General features: G+C 40.7%; 1 protein-coding gene across 2 annotated transcripts in view; it reads left to right on the forward strand.

Moving 5' to 3' along the window:
• The window catches only part of FRMPD4 (FERM and PDZ domain containing 4), a 561,802-nt gene extending 544,518 nt beyond the window's left edge, over positions 1-17,284 (forward strand). The window contains exons 12-17 of one of the 2 annotated variants that reach the window (XM_012657567.1): positions 1,280-1,369; positions 1,911-2,093; positions 4,173-4,311; positions 8,875-9,939; positions 10,330-11,619; positions 13,285-17,284. In XM_012657567.1, the coding sequence (XP_012513021.1) occupies positions 1,280-1,369; positions 1,911-2,093; positions 4,173-4,311; positions 8,875-9,939; positions 10,330-11,619; positions 13,285-13,289 (2,772 nt within the window). In that variant the 3' untranslated portion in view covers positions 13,290-17,284. The remainder of the gene's footprint in view (positions 1-1,279; positions 1,370-1,910; positions 2,094-4,172; positions 4,312-8,874; positions 9,940-10,329; positions 11,620-13,284) is intronic. The other variant, XM_012657568.1, reaches the window with a different exon arrangement.
• Positions 17,285-20,283: the final 2,999 nt, after the last annotated feature.

Here is a 20,283-nt window from a genome sequence, read left to right on the forward strand (position 1 = left end):
AAGGGCATCTCTGGTTGCAGTGAGCATTCAGCTTACAGAAATATACCAGGACACCATGGATCAAGATTTTTAAAAATTTCAATTCTGATTCGCCTGAAACTAATTTCTATTAATTGGCTTAATGTGATTTTTTTCAAGCCTGGCCCACTGGTCTTGTAATAATTTGGATAACTGCTATGCAATCTATTAATCTATCTATCTGTCTATAACTGTCTTTCTATAAAGGTTGGTTTTTCTAGCCAAGACATAGTGGTTTCCTTTCAAAACAATTTGCAGAGTGCTTTGGCTTTTCCAAACAAGTAGGATGGACAAATGGAGCTAAATAACAATCACATAGAGAGCCAGAACCATTAGGTATAGTTAATAAGAGAGTTGGCAAGTCATCTACAATTGAAAACAGAATTTTACAGTCATTGCTACTTAATGATGATCTACACCTTGTTGGAAAACTTCACCCTTAATAAACATTCCTGGCATATTAGGTATGGAACATGGACTTTTTTTAATCAAATACTTTTTTTGGTGATACGGCAATCTACATTTTTAAGTCTTTGTAAAGATAAATTTTATTTGGATAAAATTTCACTTGTAAATCATTCATGAAACTCAACAGATTCTCCGAGTTGAATTAATAAAACAGGGACTTATATAGCAAGTTCAAACATTTCCACAATGATTGGAGCTCAGCAAGTTCATTTTCCCTGAAAACTTGCAAAGACTGGAAGAAACTTGAGAGGGAATGTATGAGAGCCTGTTTAAAAGGCTTTACCTAGATTGCAGGTGCGTATTCAAAACAGCTCCCACAAGCTCTCAGGTGAGTCTCCGGTGCTGTGGGAGAATTTATAGACAACCCGCCTTTGTCCCTAATTGCAAGTAGAAAGCACCACTCACCTCTAGAAATCTTCCAATGAGCAGATGTTTCAATGGAACACTTTATGGTCTTGTTCTCACATGTTGAGTGCCCTGGCCCAGCATCTCCGTACTCACGAATCCCCCATACGTTACCCCCCAAATAAATAAGATTTGAATCTTGATGTCATATTGCAGTGCTTCATCAGGAAACCACATATGTGGCTTCTTGGCCTTTTGGCTAAGATCCAGTGTAGAACACCAAATATGTAGCAATTTACTTTCATTCCTAATGAAGAGTCTTTATCACACCCCATCTCTTCAGCAATAAAATCATCCTTCTATTTTGCCCTTATTTTCAGCTGGTCTCCAACTGACATGGAGTTACACCTGATGGCGTTAACACGTGAGGTTTCTTTTCTCTCCTCAGCTCTCTGCACTGCAAGCCAAGGTCCATTATCTCAAGTTCCTCAGTGACCTGCGATTGTATGGGGGCCGTGTGTTCAAGGCAACATTAGTGGTAATTTCTTTTTTGTTTTGCTTTTTCTTGGAAGCCAGGGAGGTTTGCAAAATGTCACTGTATAGGCTGTCTTGAATGAGCTTGCTCCGTTGACAAAAGCAAATCAGCTGTGAATCTTCTCTGGCCTTCATTTCCAACTGACTTCACCTGAAAACATCAGAAGCCATGTTAAGCTAGATAATGCCACTGCAGAATGCCCTAGAAAAAGGAATGTGAAGACCCAAGAGAATCAAAGGATTCTAACCATGGCCTTCTTTTAAATCATTGAACCAGAAGTTGCTTTCACACTGAAAAAAGAAAAGAAAACACAAACCTCATTCCTAAAAGCCTCTTATGATTATGAGTATGCTGTGCTATGACAACATTTACTGTCTACATTATTCATAATTTATCAGAGCCTCGATGCAGTCATATATCTAATATGACCCAGAAACACTTTCTAAAGAAAATGTAATTTTATAGAAACAGGATCTAAGGTTCAACTTTGTGTGGTGCTTCAGAGGTGCAGTTTTTTTTAATATTGTCAATACCTCTTTCTCAGCAGGCAGAAAAGCGCTCAGAAGTGACTCTCCTGGTTGGGCCCCGGTATGGCATAAGCCATGTCATAAACACCAAAACCAATCTGGTGGCTCTTTTAGCTGACTTCAGCCATGTCAACAGAATCGAAATGTTCCCTGAAGAGGAAAACTTGGTGAGGGTGGAGCTCCACGTCCTAGATGTGAAGGCAAGTCTTTCGGATGTTAACACAAGGCCTTGATTTGAACACTTAATTTCTGATAACACTGCTGGTGTTTACAAAGCAGGCAAAAGTTAATGCATGCAGAGCATCACAGATGCCATGTGGTGCAGAAAAAAATCCACCCAACTCAGGCCCGAGGACTCCAGTCCTCACTAAATTGCTGTGTGATTTGAGAACAAGTCGCTACGCTTCTCTGGGCTCAATGTTTTTTATGTGTCTGTGAGAAAGCGAGCTGCATGATTTCTAGGTCCCTTCTGACTTTAGAATACGTTAATCATAGAGAGTAAGGGAGATTTTTCTGAACTAACTTTCTAGAATATATGACTCATAGAGAAAGGGAGATTTTTCCCAATTTTCTTTAGAATTCTCATTCTCTTTGTTTAGGTTGGATCCATATATGTTCGTTCTTTTGGAAAAGCTGAGTATTTTAGTTAATCTGTCTTCTCATGCTGTAGCAATTGGTACTAACTGAACATGTGGTCCCTATGAATGTCATGGCCTTTCCATTTAAAACAACAATCTGAGATTACCCACAAAGGGCTAAACTCTACTCCCAAACCAGAAGTTGACAGGACACAATCCAGGTCTCCTGTCCCCACCTTCTTTTCCCAGTAAAGATGAGTCATTGGATTTTGGTTATGTTAATATATCTAATGTTTCTATGGAGAAAAGGCACCAGACCCAAAGGGAGACAGTGACTCCACAAAGGAGACAGCATTAGCCAGGAGGGGTGCCCTGAAAACAGTCAGAGAAGACCCAGCCCTACCCCCATTCCCCCCCAGGGCAGTGTGGGAGGAATGGATTAAGAGTAAATGAGAATATGGGGAAGGGTTTCTACAGAGCAGATCAGAGCGCATCAGTGAGCTCTGCAGCAGGAACACAGAAGCATGAAAGAGAGACTGTGGGGCTCAGGCATGTTGGCTGTGGCCCATGGGAATTCATGGGCTGGATCCAGAGGGTTCCATTTGACTTGATGGCAAGCTGAAAGTGTGGAAATAGACTTGGAATGCCTGGCCTGGTCCATGACCAAAGACGCTGAGAGAAATAGCCTCATTGTGGGAAAAAGGCAGAAGAAAGGATGAACTGGATATAGTCATTCTAGACTTGATGACAGAGATAATCTGTTCCAAACAGAAATGAGTGGCCAGCCCCTGCTGCTGGCGTCCTGCCTATGTACAATAATGGCGGGGTGGCTTGGAGGCTGAGGGGAGACCTTGATTGAAGCAGAAGGAAAGGCAGTTCGACAAGTAGTAAGGGGGCTTTGGATGGGAAGTTCTATTCCACCAGCCAGGAACATTGAACCTGCCCAGTGTCCTACACCTGAGAGTGAAAGCAAGAGGCCTGTCGTCTTGCTATCTCTGTACCTCTCTTGGTGTCTGCTTTTTTTTGCTCCCTTATTTCTCTCTTACTTTCTCTTTCAACAAGAACACACCCTTCCTAACACAATGAGAAAAGTGGCTTCATTAAACACTTTCTTCCCTACACGCCCAAGATCCATGTCCAATCGTATAACCTCATTGTTTCCAGAAAGTTTTAGCAAGGCCTTTTCTCAACTCCCATCTCCGTTTTACCCTCCTGTGAAGTTACAGTTTCTTTAAGCATCCTTTTCCTGAATCTCTTTGACACTTTTCCTTCAGTCTTAGCAGTAATTTCCACTTGATTTTTACCTTTCTTTAATACTAATGTTCACCACAAACCCAAAACTTAACCTTCTTGTAATTTTCAGATTGTGAGTTCACTTCCAGTAACTGAAGTAACTGGTAACTTATCACTTTTTCAAATGTTAACTATGTGGGAACAAAACCAATGTCATTTTTTTTCATTTCAATGTGACTTGGAAGAGATCTAAAATGTCCAGGCTTTTTAAATGGTGTGTCCTGAATGTTTTTTAGTAAGGCACTCTGTGCTATCCCCGACTTTTACCTCCCCATTTGTGTTTCTCTGATAAAATATTCGCTCAATAATGTCCTTTGTTTACATTTCATAAGCATATATGCAGCCGTTGACATTCCATGAGGCTGTTGAGAATGGATGGCTTTGACCAAAACACTCTCTTTTGTGTAGCCCATCACGCTCCTGATGGAGTCCTCAGATGCCATGAACCTGGCCTGCTTGACAGCTGGATACTACAGGCTGCTCGTAGATTCCAGAAGGTCCATATTTAACATGGCCAACAAGAAAAACGCAGCAACCCAGGAAACAGGTATTCTCTTCCTAAACTCATAAAGCACTGACTCTCCCCCATACACACATCCCACCTGACAATAGTAATAAGGATGTTTCTTGAAAAGGTAAAATTGTACTCACCAAAAAAATCTCATGTCCAAATTTAACAGAAAAAGCCTTCAAATACTTCTGATGTGGTCTAATTATTTAAAATGAAAATGCTGATTTCTCACTACATTTGACACATCACTTGGAAATGTCGAGGTGCTTGCTTCAAAGGCGGTGATTTTATTATTGTGAAAGTCTTTATGGCTCAATTTTTATTGCCTCGCTCTTACAGAGGTCAGGAGGCAGAGAACTAATGGTGGAGTGCCCAAATAGGGGTTGTGAGCCCCTGCTCTAGGGCTGGTCTCTCCTTAACGTGTCCTAGGCCCAGGTGCCTGCGAGCCTCCTCCCTTTCAGTCAGTCTTATCCCAGGATTCTGGGAGCTTTACCAACAGGAGCACATGAGAACTGCCTAGCACTTGGACTTGGGGCCTCTAGAAGAGAATTATTCTACCCCAGCAGCCATCTTAGATCTATAATAAGAGCATCAAGATGGCAAAGACATCAAACAATTCAATTCAGCCACTTGGCAGCACAGAATAGCCCCAAAGTGAGGACAAGCAAGGCTGAAAATGTTAAGTTGACTGTTAATTTGACAGTGGGTGGTTCTCATTTGTTTTAGGACATTTTTTCTTCAGTTATTTAAGCATTTTCCTCCATATACAGTAGATGCTTAGTAAATGTGGCTGAAGGACAGACACCACCATTTCAGGCAGAGTCACTGACCCATGAAGCAAATATAATCAGAGGTTCCATAATTGGGGTTTCTTTTAAAAGAAAGGGGAACTCTTAAACACCAATTTCATTGTCACTTTTCTGAGAGAAAATTGGGGGAGGAAAAAAAAGGAAAGGAAAATCCTCTCCCTTTTAAACGGAGCAGAAAACATAAATCTTTACTGCATAGATATTTTGTAGTATGTAGATACACACACATGCGCACGGACTTACACACAGTTTATTACGATGGCCAGGTACGAGAGCAAGGAAGAGAGATGGACAAGGCATGTTAGAAGGCAATTTCGACTTTTGAGTCAGATAAATCTAAGATTTAATCCAAACCCATCGTGAGGTGTCTGGTTTTTTTTTGTTTCTCTAAGCTTGGGTTTCCTCGTTTATAAGATTGGGATTAAAAACCTAGTTTGCAAGGTGAGGGTAGCACCCTATGTATATCACCTAAAATGATGCTCAGTACTTCTATAACTAATTGGCAGTTTTGTTACATGTGTATATTGGAAAAAATTTAAATAAAAAAATAATTGGCAGTGGAAAAAACAGTGGCGGAAAAAAATTGAGACTGACTGAAAGTGATAGAAACACAGGAAGGAGAGGAAGACAGAACATGAGGCAAAGAAAGTCCCTGAGAGACCCAAATGTTTTAAAATAAGGAGAGAAAGGGAAGGAACAGAAAGGAGGTGATAAGTATGCACTGGGTTTAGTGCTAAACATTTTTATGACCACATGTTTTCATTGAGCTAGGAGATTTAGAGCAATTTAACACTGACCTTTGAAATTCCGAAGAGCAGTTCAGCAATTTGACACAATCCTTTCACATTGGAAAACCAGTTTTTGCCTTTTTATTTTCAAATCTTAAAGTTTATCTTGAAAATAAAGCCTTTTCCCCATGGACTATAAAGATTGTAGAGGAGTATGAAGAAAACCAAACCTACCATTCTAAAAATGATTACAGTAATAAGGGTCTCCATTCTGTCCAATTTATAGTGACCCACAATGTAATGTTTAAAGGAGCTTCAAGAGGCAAAAAGTTAGTAGCAAAAAAAGTGTTATTACTGTGGGGAAAAAAATGGAACTTGAACCTTTCAGTAATTTCTCCCAGTTCTACAGCAAGAATGAGGGTGAGGGTAACATGTTCCAAATACCTCTCGCCACTTTCAGAGAGAGAGGGCGGGGTGGGAGTAGGACCAAGGGAGATAGTATACTCCACTCTAAAAAGAAACTGGTAGACCTAGGCCAAGCATCCTCTAGTGGCTGAAAGTATTCCCTTCTCCTCAGAAACTCCCAAAAGATCTCCTAAGACCCAAGAAATAGAAAGAGCGAAGTCCAATTAGGCCAGTTCATCTCTACTCCACTCTCTCCTCCCACTCCGTGAGAGACTAGGCCACAGAATAGATTTCAGTTCCCAGCCTACACCCTTCCATGTCTCCAAAATCATTCCAGAAAGCTAACTCAGTATACCCTTCTGGAAGGAAGCCAAGCTTGAGTGTGTATTTTTTTCTCACCTCAAATTGATCATAGACCTTAGTCAAGATCTCAAATAAGGACCAATAAGCCCCTATTTCTTCTTCTCTGTATTGAAAATTAGCCTTCAAGCACTTCCAAAATCTGCGACCCCACATATTTATGCATCTCTGGGCTTTAGGAGGGCCTGAGTAAGTATCCATTTACTTGCTTTTAGCCTGTTGACCTATTCAGTTTTCTTGTTGGTCTAAACCAAGAGTTGGCAAACTATGGCCAATGGGCCAAATCTTGTCCTTGTAAATAAAGTTTTATTGGAACTCAACCACACACATTATATTATTATACTTTCTTAGGGTTGCTGTAACAAATTATCACAAACTTGGGAGCTGTAAACAACGTAAATTTATTCTCTCACAGTTTTGGAGGCCAGAAGTCCAAAAATCAAGGTGTTGGCAGGGTCCTGCTCCCTCCAAAGACTTTAGGGGAGAATCCATCTTTGCCTCTTTCCAAGTCTGGTGGCTGTCAGCATTCCTTGTGGCTGCACAACTACAATCTCTGCCTCTGTCTTCACATGGCCTTCCCCTCTTTGGATCCCCCAAATCTCCCTCTGTCTTTGTCTTATAAGGACACTTGCCATTGGATTTAGGGCCCGTGCAGATAATTCAGGATGATACCATCTCGAGATCCTTAATTAAATCTGCAAGACTCTTTTTCCAAAAAAGGTCACATTCACAGAGTGGACATATCTTTTGGGAGTCACTATTCAACCCATACACCCATTTGTTTATATATAATCTATGGCTACATTCATGTTACAACAGCAAAAATCAGTAGCTGCTTTACTGAACAATTGGTCCACAAAACCTAAAGTATTTACTATCTAGCCCTCCTTTTACAGAAAATGTTTGCCATGCCCTGGTCTAAACCTCTGTTACAATACAACTTTGCTAAACCACTCTCCCTCCCTGCAACAATCCACACTCCTCTCATACATACACACACACACACACACACACACACACACACACACACACACAGCCAGTCATCATCTGAATTCTTGTTAATATAACAATGATAAACCCCTACAAGGTGTATTTATTATAAGGTAAGATACAAATATGACCAGTGTGTAATTCAGTGTCTTCAAAATTCTATCTTTTACTTACTATTCATGAAAATATATGAATTTATTACAATGACTCTGAACATTGTTCAGCATTAAGTCCATTATGTAATTTGGGGGAAGCAAAAACCTCTTTGGTAAAACTGATTTTTTTCCCACATATCTTTCACATCGGATGTCAGTATTATCCAAACTTTTGATGGGGGCAATTTGAGGGAACAGATGGGAGAATAATATGGCACTAAAATTTCCTCAAAATGTTGTCTCTTGAATCTACAAAGCAATATTTACAGAATGACCCAGTTTCCTGTCTTGTTAAATATCAGAACAAATCTCCACATCAAAATTCCATATTGAAAGACCCTTGAAGAACAAACAAAATAATAGTATTTAAATTAGGGTTTTGCAATTTTAAATCAATGAGGAATATCAAACAAATCTTCAGGAGTTCCCATGATACAAACAAAAATTAAAATTATTCTAAATATTAATTATGCTTAAAAATAGCAGAGAGAACTATGTTACCTGTGACCACTCCACTTTCTGCACTATATATATATATGCACACATATATATGGCATGTATACCGATCTTTATACATGAATATATTAATACCCACTAGGATACAAAAAGGCTAAAGATAGAGGTTTTTGTGCTATCATTACAATATTTATTTTAATTTCCTAAAAAATATAGTAGAAATATGAAGATCCTTGACCTTCTCTTCACTGGATGAGGACAAATTCCGATATCTTCCCCTACAAAGTGGGGAATGTTAGATCTCTCTTTACAAAGAAAAGGGCAATTTATTTTCTGGAATAACAGCCTCTTGAAATCTCACCTTTAAGCGTTGTAAAAGACATGTTGCATGTTCGCATTCACAGATGTAAATGAGGTCTTTTAACAATTCAGATGGAATTAAGCTATAGTTCCATCAAATAGCAATTATTTTTTATGCAGTATCTGTTTTGTTAAGGTCAATTCTCCTAACCAAGGAATCCTTACACCTGAAGCCTATTTGGACCTGTACCATATTTGGAAAGTTGAATAACTGTATTTGCACAAGTGATGCTACAAGCCATGAAATTAAGAAAGAGATGAGCCCCCCCACCCCCCCAAAAAATAAAAACACCAGACAGCACAGTAACGTGTCTTTGCATGATTCTTTCTCTTTAGGAACTGAAAACAAAGGCAAGCATAACCTCCTTGGCCCAGACTGGAACTGTATACCCCAAATGACCACCTTTATTGGCGAAGGGGAGCAAGAAGCCCAGATAACATACATAGATTCCAAACAGAAGGCGGTTGAGATTACAGATAGCGCCATGTGTCCGAAAGAGCACCGGCACTTATTCATAGACAGCACCTACAATTCAGATGAACTTAGCCAGCCACTGACCCAGCCCGGGGAGGCCCCCTGTGAGGCAGACTACAGAAGTCTCGCACAGCGGTCCCTATTGACCCTCTCAGGACCAGAAACTCTGAAGAAAGCACAGGAATCTCCGAGAGGAGCCAAAGTGTCCTTTATTTTTGGAGACCTTGCGTTGGATGATGGGATTAGTCCCCCAACTCTCGGCTATGAAACACTATTAGATGAGAGTCCAGAAATGCTGGAGAAGCAGAGGAATCTCTACATCGGCAGTGCCAATGACATGAAAGGCCTGGATCTCACTCCGGACGCGGAGAGCATCCAATTTGTGGCAAATTCTGTTTATGCAAACATAGGCGATGTGAAGAGCTTCCAGGCCGCTGAGGGGATCGAGGAGCCTCTCTTGCATGACATCTGCTACGCAGAGAACACCGACGACGCAGAGGACGAGGATGAGGTGAGCTGCGAGGAGGACCTCGTGGTGGGGGAGATGAACCAGCCGGCCATCCTCAGCCTGTCTGGGTCAAGTGATGACATCATTGACCTCACGACCCTGCCCCCTCCGGAAGGCGATGACAACGAGGATGACTTCCTATTGCGTTCCTTGAACATGGCCATCGCCGCACCTCCACCCGGCTTCAGAGACAGCTCGGATGAGGAAGACTCTCAGAGCCAGGGAGCTTCCTTCCTCGAGGACAAGGAGCAAGGCAGCAGCCTCCAAAATGATGATATCCCAGTGTCCCTCATTGACGCTGTGCCCACCAGTGCCGAGGGCAAGTGTGAGAAGGGACTGGAGAGCGCCGTCGTCTCCACACTGGAAGCTCTAGAAGCTCTATCTGTTTCCGAAGAACAGCAGACCAGTGACAATTCAGGTTCTTTCACGATTGTTACGTTTATTCACTGATACCCATGTCATTTCATCCTTTCAAGCCCTTTGCCCTTGGAGTCCTGTTATGTGCTGTTTTCCATTTCACGCATGTCCCATTTCATAAATGTGCTGAAACTACCATCGTGGGTTTCTTTTTTTTTTTTTTTTTTTTTTTTGAGTCATGATTTCCTTTGTTGTTTTTTTTTGTTCGTTTTTCAGTATGGCACATCCCTCCCCTCCCCCCATTTCTGGAACAACTGTGCAATAAACTCAGAGTCCTTACTGAAAAGGGAAAAACTTGGTTTTTTTTATAATCATGAGTCTCATTTTCGTACATGTCTCCAAGTGCCTGTGATGCATGCATTAACCCGTTCTTGTCTTTTACGGCATGCAGGTGTAGCCATCCTGCGGGCTTATAGTCCTGAGTCTTCGTCAGACTCGGGCAATGAAACTAACTCTTCTGAAATGACTGAGAGTTCTGAACTAGCCACAGCACAAAAGCAGTCAGAAAACCTCTCCCGCATGTTCTTGGCCACTCATGAAGGCTACCACCCCCTTGCAGAAGAGCAGACCGAGTTCCCTGCCTCCAAACCCCCTGCTGGGTCCTTGCCTCCGAAGTCCTCCCACGCCCTGGCTGCTCGGCCGGCAACCGACCTCCCGCCCAAAGTTGTGCCTTCCAAGCAGATACTTCACTCAGACCACATGGAGATGGAGCCTGAAACCATGGAGACCAAGTCAGTCACTGACTATTTTAGCAAACTGCACATGGGGTCGGTGGCGTATTCCTGCACCAGCAAAAGGAAAAGCAAGCTGGCTGACGGAGAGGGGAAAGCACCCCCTAATGGAAACATGCCAGGAAACAAACAGCAGGGGACCAAAACAGCTGAGCTGGAGGAGGACGCCAGTGGTAAATTTGGTACTGTGTCTTCAAGGGACAGCCAACACCTAAGCACTTTTAACCTGGAGAGAACTGCCTTTCGCAAGGACAGCCAAAGATGGTATGTGGCCACGGAAGGTGGGGTGGCTGACAAAAGTGGATTGGAGGCAGCCACAGGGAAAACCTTCCCAAGAGCTTCTGGTCTTGGGCCAAGGGAGGCGGAAGGGAAGGATGAAGGAGCTCCTGATGGAGAAGCCAGTGATGTTTGCGGACTTGGCCAAGGGGACCGCTTCTTAACTGACGTGACCTGTGCATCTTCAGCCAAAGACTTAGGTAACCCAGAGGATGCTGACTCATCCACCTGTGACCATCCCTCCAAGCTTCCCGAGGCTGAAGAGAGCGTAGCCCGCCTTTGTGACTACCACTTGGCCAAGCGTATGTCGTCACTGCAAAGCGAGGGCCACTTTTCTCTGCAGAGCTCCCAAGGTTCTTCAGTGGATGCAGGCTGTGGCACCGGCAGCAGCGGCAGTGCCTGCGCCACTCCCGTAGAGTCGCCGCTCTGCCCCTCCATGGGGAAGCACCTGATCCCTGATGCTTCTGGGAAAGGTGTGAGTTACGTTCCTTCCGAGGAGAGAGCCCCTGGGCTTCCCAGCCACGGAGCCACCTTTAAGGACCTGCACCCACAGACAGAAGGGATGTGTCCACGGATGACAGTGCCTGCTCTGCACTCAGCCATTAATGCCGAACCCCTGTTTGGCACTTTGAGAGATGGATGCCATCGGCTCCCCAAGATTAAGGAAACCACAGGTACAGCAATGATGAATCTAGTACTTTGCATTACACGCCAGGAGCATGTAAACCAAATTTACAACAAACCCAAAAACACAAAGTCTGGAATCAAAGTAAAAGTTAGAATTAAAAAAAGCCACAGAACTGTTCAATAGCAATTATTGATCCCCTGGTGTTTAATAAATACTAAAGTTTCTAGATCTGGAACAATGGTGAAAATGGCATTTGTTCTTTATAATCTTGCTCTGTGCTTGCTTTTAGAATTTGGTGGAGCAGTATTTATTTCCTAAATTCTAAATGCAAACTTTTAGCAGTGCCCAGTGTGACTTTTAGTTACAAGGTGTAGTATTGCTTAGAATCACATAATAGTTGATTTCCTTTCCCAGACATCTGATTTCCAATTCTGCCATTTTGCTATTGAGAGACAAGGAAGGATAAGAGAGCAGGGTATCAGGGAGATTGCAGGGGTTTGGAGGGATCATTTGACGTTCAGCAATCGTACAGATTCCTCCCTACTCTGTAAGACTACACTAAAGGAATGTTCTGAAGTGCCTGGCATACTCCAGTGTCAGGAAGATTTGGAGGGTATTCATGATAATCTAATTTTCCCTAAAATAATAAAATATAGACACAGGGAGAAAGAAGAACACAGTCACCTTTTGTTCTTCACCTTCACCATTCTACCACCCAGTTGGCTGGCAGTCACATGGCGAAAGCAGATGCTCTTTCATAGTTTCATGTTTCAGATTATATCATCAAGAGTGTCTTTTCCATATAGGTCAATAGATGCTAATGAGATCTTATACTGGTGAATTTCTACTCCTGCTCTTTTAAGATTTTCTGCTTTCTCAAAACCCACCACTAGCTTCACCTGCCTTGGAAAAGCCATCTCTGAATGTTATTTAACTCATCACCCAACTGCATCTTTGCCTCCAAGCTAATTAAATCACACTGTTTAATTCTTCATTGTTTACAAAGAGCTTTCACCTAAGTTACCCAGTGCTCCTCACATAAATTCTGTGAGATGAAGATTATTTTGTTCACATGCCTTTCCTAAGAAAAGTTTAGCAACTGGCCCAGTGTCTCAACTTCAGATCCTGTGCCAAGCAAACCTCAGGTTAAGGTTAAGGTTAAGGTTTGTCTTCAAGGTTAACTTATACTCTGGTTTCTCTTCAGATCGTATAAATGTTTCGCCTTTTAAAAAGGTTAACTTATTTAATTTGCATTAATTAAATTAGGCCACTTCTTTAAAAAAAAAAAAAGTAACTGATGCCAGGATTAACCTAACTCCCTTGAAATGAAACTTAAACGTCTTCAATATATTTGAATAATCCATACATAGGATGTATGTTTTCTATGTGTCTAAGCTTTGACAGGTAAATATTGAAAGCAAGGCAATTCATAAAATACCATTGTCTCCCTGAAAATGTTTGGGATTTCTGGACAATTCCAAATGAATCAGTAGTCTCAGAAATAACAGATTCCAGTATTTCTTGGCATACATTGAAATGGAAATCTGTTACGTAATATCAGGAGGCAGCCTTTAAAAGCAGGGTGACCCTGGCATATGGCAGCCCTTCTAGAATGCATTCTTGGGAAATAACAGACATCATGTAGAGAGGTAGTAAAAATGGCCTCCCAGAAGATGCTTAATGATTCTCTCTGTTTTTCTACTACCCCTAGTGTAGCTTTGACAGAGCCTGGGAAGGAAAGACAAGGAGGCATGCCTTCAGCTTGGTCTCAACATCTTGAAGCTGATCCCATCCTGCTACCATCAAACATTCACTCGGAATCAAAGGTGCCAATTCCAAATCAAGACCCTAATGATTTCTCTCAAGCAAACCAGGCATATGGAGAGGCTGTGAGCTGGCGGCCACCGGATCTGAGAAGGGGGAGCCTCAGGACACCCCCCAGCCAGAGAGCTCTGAAACATAGCAGCAGTATCCTCTTAGGATCTGTAGGTTTGGAGACCTTCCGAGAGAGAACCAGGGGTGCAGTCAGCTTAAAGTGTCCAGGTATCACAGAAGCACAGGAGGCCAGTTCGGAAAGGCGAGCAGAACTCCCCCTAGGGAAGAAGCTCACCAAAAGTTTTTCCCAAAGCTCAATGCACTTAAGCTCTGAGGGGAAGTTTCACAAAAGGTCCCCAGTGGCTCGTAAAGACTCAAAGCTCTATAGGACATTACCCTTGCGGAAGCTGGAGGGCAGCAATTGGAGATGCCGTGGACCCTTCAGCTACTGCTTCCTGAACCGAGGGCAAGATGAAGATGGGGATGAGGAGGAAGAGGAGGGAGAGGCCACCCGCCAGGTCTCTTGCCTTTATCGACCGCAGATGACTCAGGCCATGTCGGAACCAACCAGCCTCTCCCTGGCTGTTGGGATTCAGAAGCAAAGAGGGGAGCTATCCAGAGATTCAGTGCTGAAGGTCTGGGCAGAAGACCTGAGTGGCCCAGATGACTTGGACTTCAGCAACCTGGCTTTTGATGCCCGGATTGCAAGAATAAATGCCCTAAAGGAGAGCACATATGCAATGCCTGATGGGTTCCTCGCAGCCCAAAATGATGCCAATGAGCTGCTCTGCCTCGTCAGGGCAACCAAGGAGAGGAGAGAGGAGTCACGCCCTGAGGCGTATGACCTTACACTTTCTCAGTACAAGCAGCTGTTATCCATTGAGTCCAGACAGTTGGGAAGTGCCTGTAGGAAGATGGCGATGGCTGAGAAAAGCCCAGAGGAGATGCTCCTAGCTATGACTTCCAGCTTTCAAGTGCTCTGTTGCTTAACAGAAGCTTGCATGCGATTAGTTAAAGTCGTGAACTCAGAAACACAGCAGCAGGAAATTGTAGGGAAGATCGATGAAGTGGTCATAAACTACATTTGTCTCCTGAAAGCTGCCGAGGCAGCCACCGGAAAGACTGGGGACCCTAATGTTGGACTCTCGGCGCGACATTCAACCACCATGGCCGCTCTCGTAAGCACACTAACACGTTCTCTCAAGAGGCTTTTAAATAAATAAATATGAAAGTCACGTCATAATCTACCTTTGCAAAGCCATACATGAACTTTTATTTACTTTATGTGTACGATGAACAGATGTCTCCTTTCTTCTCTCTGTATATTTTGTTATTTTCTATAAAATAGAAGATAAAAGTCACATTGATGAAATGTTGAAATGTACTAATCAGATGTATTCTGTTTATATTATGCATATATATATACACGTAAAAGAAATATCCAAGAAAGTGATGACATTTGGCTATTTTTCATATAGTCAAAACTCCAGGTATATGATGTGAAATTTTAAATTCTACCGTGTTAGAGCAAAAAAAATGAATCCTTTCCCCTTTCTATCCAAGCGGATACTTGGAGACCATATCATTCATATTTAGAAGTAAAAAAACAAAACAAAAAAGAGAAAAGAAAAGAAATCACGATGTATATAAAACAGTACTTATGTTTTAAAATTATGATTTTTAAGCATTGGAAATAGCAAAAAGACATTTAAAATTCAAGAAGTTATTACGAATTAGTAGAGAATATATCTATAATAAATTAATTTTTTTGCTCATAGTGTTTGGTTATTGGATGCTTTCTTCCAAGAATCCCACATATTTAATTTGGGTTTATGCTATTTGGTCTACAAATGGGTGGGGGGATGGATTCTACTGTGTCAACACAAATGCTCTTCATAGTGTTTCTAGAATTTAAAAACTTCCCAAATAGAAGAACAGAGGGAATGATGGGCAGGTTCCTAGGTAATGCCTAGAGTTATAGATTATCTCATTACATAAAATGTATTGAATTAATAATACCCAAATTAATTATTTTATGGAGAGATCTGCTTTGACTAAATGTCAAAATCTAAGAACCAAAGACATTATTTTCCCTCCATCCCAACTCAACCACGAAACTTAACATTCCCTTTACAGTGACAGAACATTTAGTAAAGTATTTGCAAACTTACAAAAAGGAACATTTAATATTAGATCATCAAAATTAAGTACAGACCCAGTAATGTAGACCAGACCACACACCAGCACCTATGAGTCACATCTCAGATTGCAGCTCTCAGCACAAGGCTTCATGCATCACCACCTCTGCAAGGGCCAAGGCTGCCAATCAAATTTGGAATTCCAGTCTAATATCAGGACAAAAATCTCAAATCTGGATGTTCCAGGAAATCAGGGAGAGATGGCTACTCTAATAAAGGAAGCCATGATTAGATAAATAGTAAAGTGTTTATTAAGTATATACTTATCTGGATTGGCTGAATTAAAAATATGAAATCTGAAAAAAAAGAAATAAAAGTGGTAAGTTTGACCAGTTCAAGTGAAACCGATGGAATGCAAAGAAGTTTTCAGGAGTGTCATTCCTCCAAAAATACCCTGCCATCGTAAAATAAAGTCATCATGTACATACGTATTTCCTGAGTCATTCAGTGCTCAAGCTACACGTACTCCTACTTATGTTCATGGCTCCTTAGAATATGACAGGAGTACACCAGGTACAAATATTTCCATTTTTGTAACCTATTGGGCAGGAGGCGTAACACAGTCCACAATTGCAATCTCTCTCTAGTAACCCATTCCACAGAGACTCAACAACAAAAGCCACATGTTTACAGACAGCAGCAAAGGAAGGGGGTTTAGGTGTGTGTTATTATAAATAATGTTTAATTAAATAATAAAACATTATTTCATTACAACTATAATTATAAATATTGGTGTTTTGATATTGAGAGATATTAGTGGTGTTTACTGTGGAAAATCTTAGTAAATATCATTCTGTGTACAAAAATCCTGACCTATTAATAGGATGTGTTCCCTATGTCGGTGTGCTAAACATATCGCCTATATTATCTCATTTAATCATCACAACAATCTGCTGGTTTGGACACTATCCTTAATTTTCTCTGGAGGCAATATGGTTGAGTAAAGATATGGAGTTTGGAGTCAGAAACATCTTGATTTAAGTTTTGACTCTGCCATTTTCTAGCCCTTTCGTCTTGGGAAAGCTATTTTTTCTAAGTTTTAATTTTCTCATAATAAAATGGAAATCAATAATAAGATCTATTTCCATGGGGTTGTCATGAGTTTTGAGTAAAATTATGTATGTAAACTTCTTAGCCATGATACCTGGCAGAGAGTAAGTACTCAATGTTAGATATTATCATCATAATCATGGTGTTAAATATATTGCCCAAGATAATATGTGGGGGATGTTTGTTTTATAAGCATATTGTATCCTGACTCTGTATGTAGAACACATTGTATGTATTTCATATATATATAAAAGTGTACAAGGAAGTGATGATCCTTGTTCAAATCACATATCTATTATAGTTAGAACAACTTCCCAGTCCATTTGAGTTTTTTGAGAAGCCTCAGGGAAATAGCTCTGGGTCTTTCTAATCAATCTCCCATTACCTGTGGCTGCGCCAGTAAGTTTCTGTTTCTTATAAATAAATTCTTTGCTACTCAGAAAACCTCAAGGGGCCCCCACATTCACTAAGCATGGGGCTCCTACCTGGGGTCCAGGTCCACTAGAGTGTAGAAATAATATATTAAAATGATACTTGTGCGTATTTTTATCTAGCTTTTTTTATGTTGTGTATGTTTTATAATGGCATAATAGTACAGTGATACATGTACATAATTTTAAATAAATAAATGAATGAATAAATAAATAAGTATATGCCTGGTGCATGCATGCAAAAATATTGTCGCAGGTAGGGTTTGCATTCACTAAAGTTTGGAGAGCACTGTACCAGAGAATAAAACTTCCTTGCACCCAAGCTCCTTTACATTTAGTTACCAGTCTACTTTTCCAAGTTTTTTTTCTGCCATTTTTATTAATCTTTTGTTACAAAACTTTCAAGCATATACAAAAGTAGACACAATCCTATAATGAATCAATGTGGACTCCTCACGTACCAATTCATGTCCAATCTTATTTTCTGTATTTCTACCCACTTCCACATTGTATAGTTTAGAAGCAAATCCCAGACATCATAGCATTTTATCCATGGATATTTCAGTAAGAATATTCTATAAGAACTTTAAACATAGTAATGATGCCATTTTCACATTTTAAAAATTAGTAATTCCTTAATATTATCAAATAAACATTACAGAAATAAATGATGGAGAAAGTACAAGGCCCCTATAAATCCAACCCCCAAAGACAATCATTTGTCCAGAATTCAGGGCATTTTCTTTTAATTTTTTTCTCTATTTATACTAATGTTATTGTCATTGTATCTGTTTATGAGTTTTGCTTTTGGCTCAGAGAGTTGGTATGGTCTCAGTTTCATCGTATTTTATGTAAGGGGATTGGTCATAAGGGTTTTATGATTAATGTGGAAAGACAGAATGCTCAGATGAACAACCCCTACAGCATTGAGCTTCTAGAAAAATCCAACAATTAATGCAATTGCTCAGATATTAAAATTAACACAGACCCCGCCGATCCCAGGCTCAGCAGGAATTAGTCTAATCACAAAAGAAATCATTTTCCAGAAAGAAAGCCTGACAATAAATATTGAAATCACTAGTTATAGCAACACTACAATGGCTCAATGCCGTTTGCTATGAATTTCATCTTTCATTATGAATTGTCTTAGGAAAGATATCTTCATTTCTTTGTGTCCTACTTTCATATATTTCTAAATGCCAGTTATTAATTTTCTGAATGTTACTTCTGAGCTACTCAGGATGTCACTGTCATTTGTACTGCCTGGATTACCCTTGATTTGGCAATGGGGGCAGTTTGTTTTCTGACGGCTTATCACCCTTCATAATTGTGTTAACTATTTTTGAAACTGAAAACAAGCAAATTAGCTTTGTTTAGGTAATTCCTTATCTCTTCCAAACATTGAGAAATCTTCACGGGGATCAAAATGCATGAATATTGCATTTTTTGTCTCTAACCTGACTTTGCTTTGAAAGTGGTCAATTTTGATGTGTGTGTGTGTGTGTGTGTGTGTGTGTGTGTGTATGTGTGCATGGACATATAGAGGTGTGGGGTGGGGTTGAGTAGATAGGTATGTGTGTGTCTGTCTGTGAGACCAGCTATCAGTTTGGCTTTATGCATTTCAGTGCTAGTTTCCCTGCTGCCAGTGCAAAACTATGAAAAAGAATTTTATATATAACATCCCAAATCTTCCTTTAAAGTCAGGTTGCAGCAATAGCTTCTCAGCTTTGTAAGATTAAAGAGTAGGAATCTCACCTTTTTAACTGAATTTTTATTCATATCAACTTGAACATCATTAAATTGGATACTTTTTAGTTATTCCATGTATTCCCTGGCCTACCCATCTCACTTTTTAATTTCAAAGCCTATAGATAGGAAATCCATGGAAGAACAATCCATGTCTTTATCAAATATTGTTGCTACACAAAACAATGGAATGACTTAAGTCCTACATTGCTGAAAGAACAATCAATTATCCAAAGTAGCTTATTTCACCATTCAACTTCAAATTAACCTGCTGCTTTCCACTGTACTTTCTCTAATCTTTCCTCCATATTTATAATTGTATCTCAATTTTCTGTTACACATTAATTTCAGAGCATTGGGTTTTGGTTTGGGGTTTTATTGTTATTATTATTCCTGTTAATTCTAATTTTCTACTCTACAATCTGGACCAAAATTCTGTTTGGTATCATCAATCACAACTATAGGCAGATTTAGCTTTTGGCAGAGATGTATGTGGGATTGGTGCAGTTGGCCCTGGGTACTCTAGGTGAAAAGACAACTGAGTACCTCCTCAAAAATGCAAACACACACACACACACACACACACACACACACACAGAAACTCAAATACACTCACTTGTCCTTAGCCTTTGGATGCCTTATAGGATGATATGTGATTTGCATGGATAACTATTTCTTCCCCAAGATTTGAAAACCTGCTGTACAATTTTAGCTACCCATCAGTTTGTGAATTGTTGACAAAGGCATTGAGAAATGGGAAGTGTTGTGACAAGTCCTGACCTAACAGCAATCATAGCGGTTGTTCCCTAAAACATGTCCTTCCTGACACAGTCTGACCCCACACCAGCCCTCAGCCCAGAGCCTGAGCTTTCCTCTGCTTTTTCCCTTTCTACCTCTTCTTGGTCCCAACTTCCTCCTTGGTTGGGTTTGAAAAGTCCTCTAAAGTCCACTCAGATGTGACCCAACACATTCTGTGTCCTAAAAAATATATATATACTGTATAGAGTAGAAAAGAATAAAGGAAGAGGTAAGCTCAGAGTTTTATGAAAGCCTATTTAAATTTAGTCTCCACTACCCATTATTTCCTCCCTGTCTTCTTTCCCCTCTTTATTTTTCTTGACACTCCTCCACCCCACCCCTCTGTATTAGATTTTTATTGGTGCATAACAAATTGACACCAAATTAGTGACTTACAACAACAAGCATTTATTATCTCAGTGTCTGTGGGTCAGGAGTCTGAGCACAGCCTAACTAGCTCTGGGTTTCACAAGGTTGCAATCAAGGTTTCAGCTGGACTGCATTCTCATCTGAAGGCTTGGCTGGGTATGAGTCCGCTTCTAAGCTCATTCAGATTATTGGAATAATTCATTTTCTTGTGGCTATGTGACTGAGGTCCTGGCGTTTTGCTAGCTGGAGACTGGAGGTTGACCTCAGATCATGGAGGCTACCCACAGTTCCTTGCTACAGGGC

Source organism: Propithecus coquereli, unplaced genomic scaffold (genome assembly GCF_000956105.1).
Source record: "Propithecus coquereli isolate 6110/MARCELLA unplaced genomic scaffold, Pcoq_1.0 Scaffold548, whole genome shotgun sequence".
NCBI lineage: Eukaryota > Metazoa > Chordata > Mammalia > Primates > Indriidae > Propithecus > Propithecus coquereli.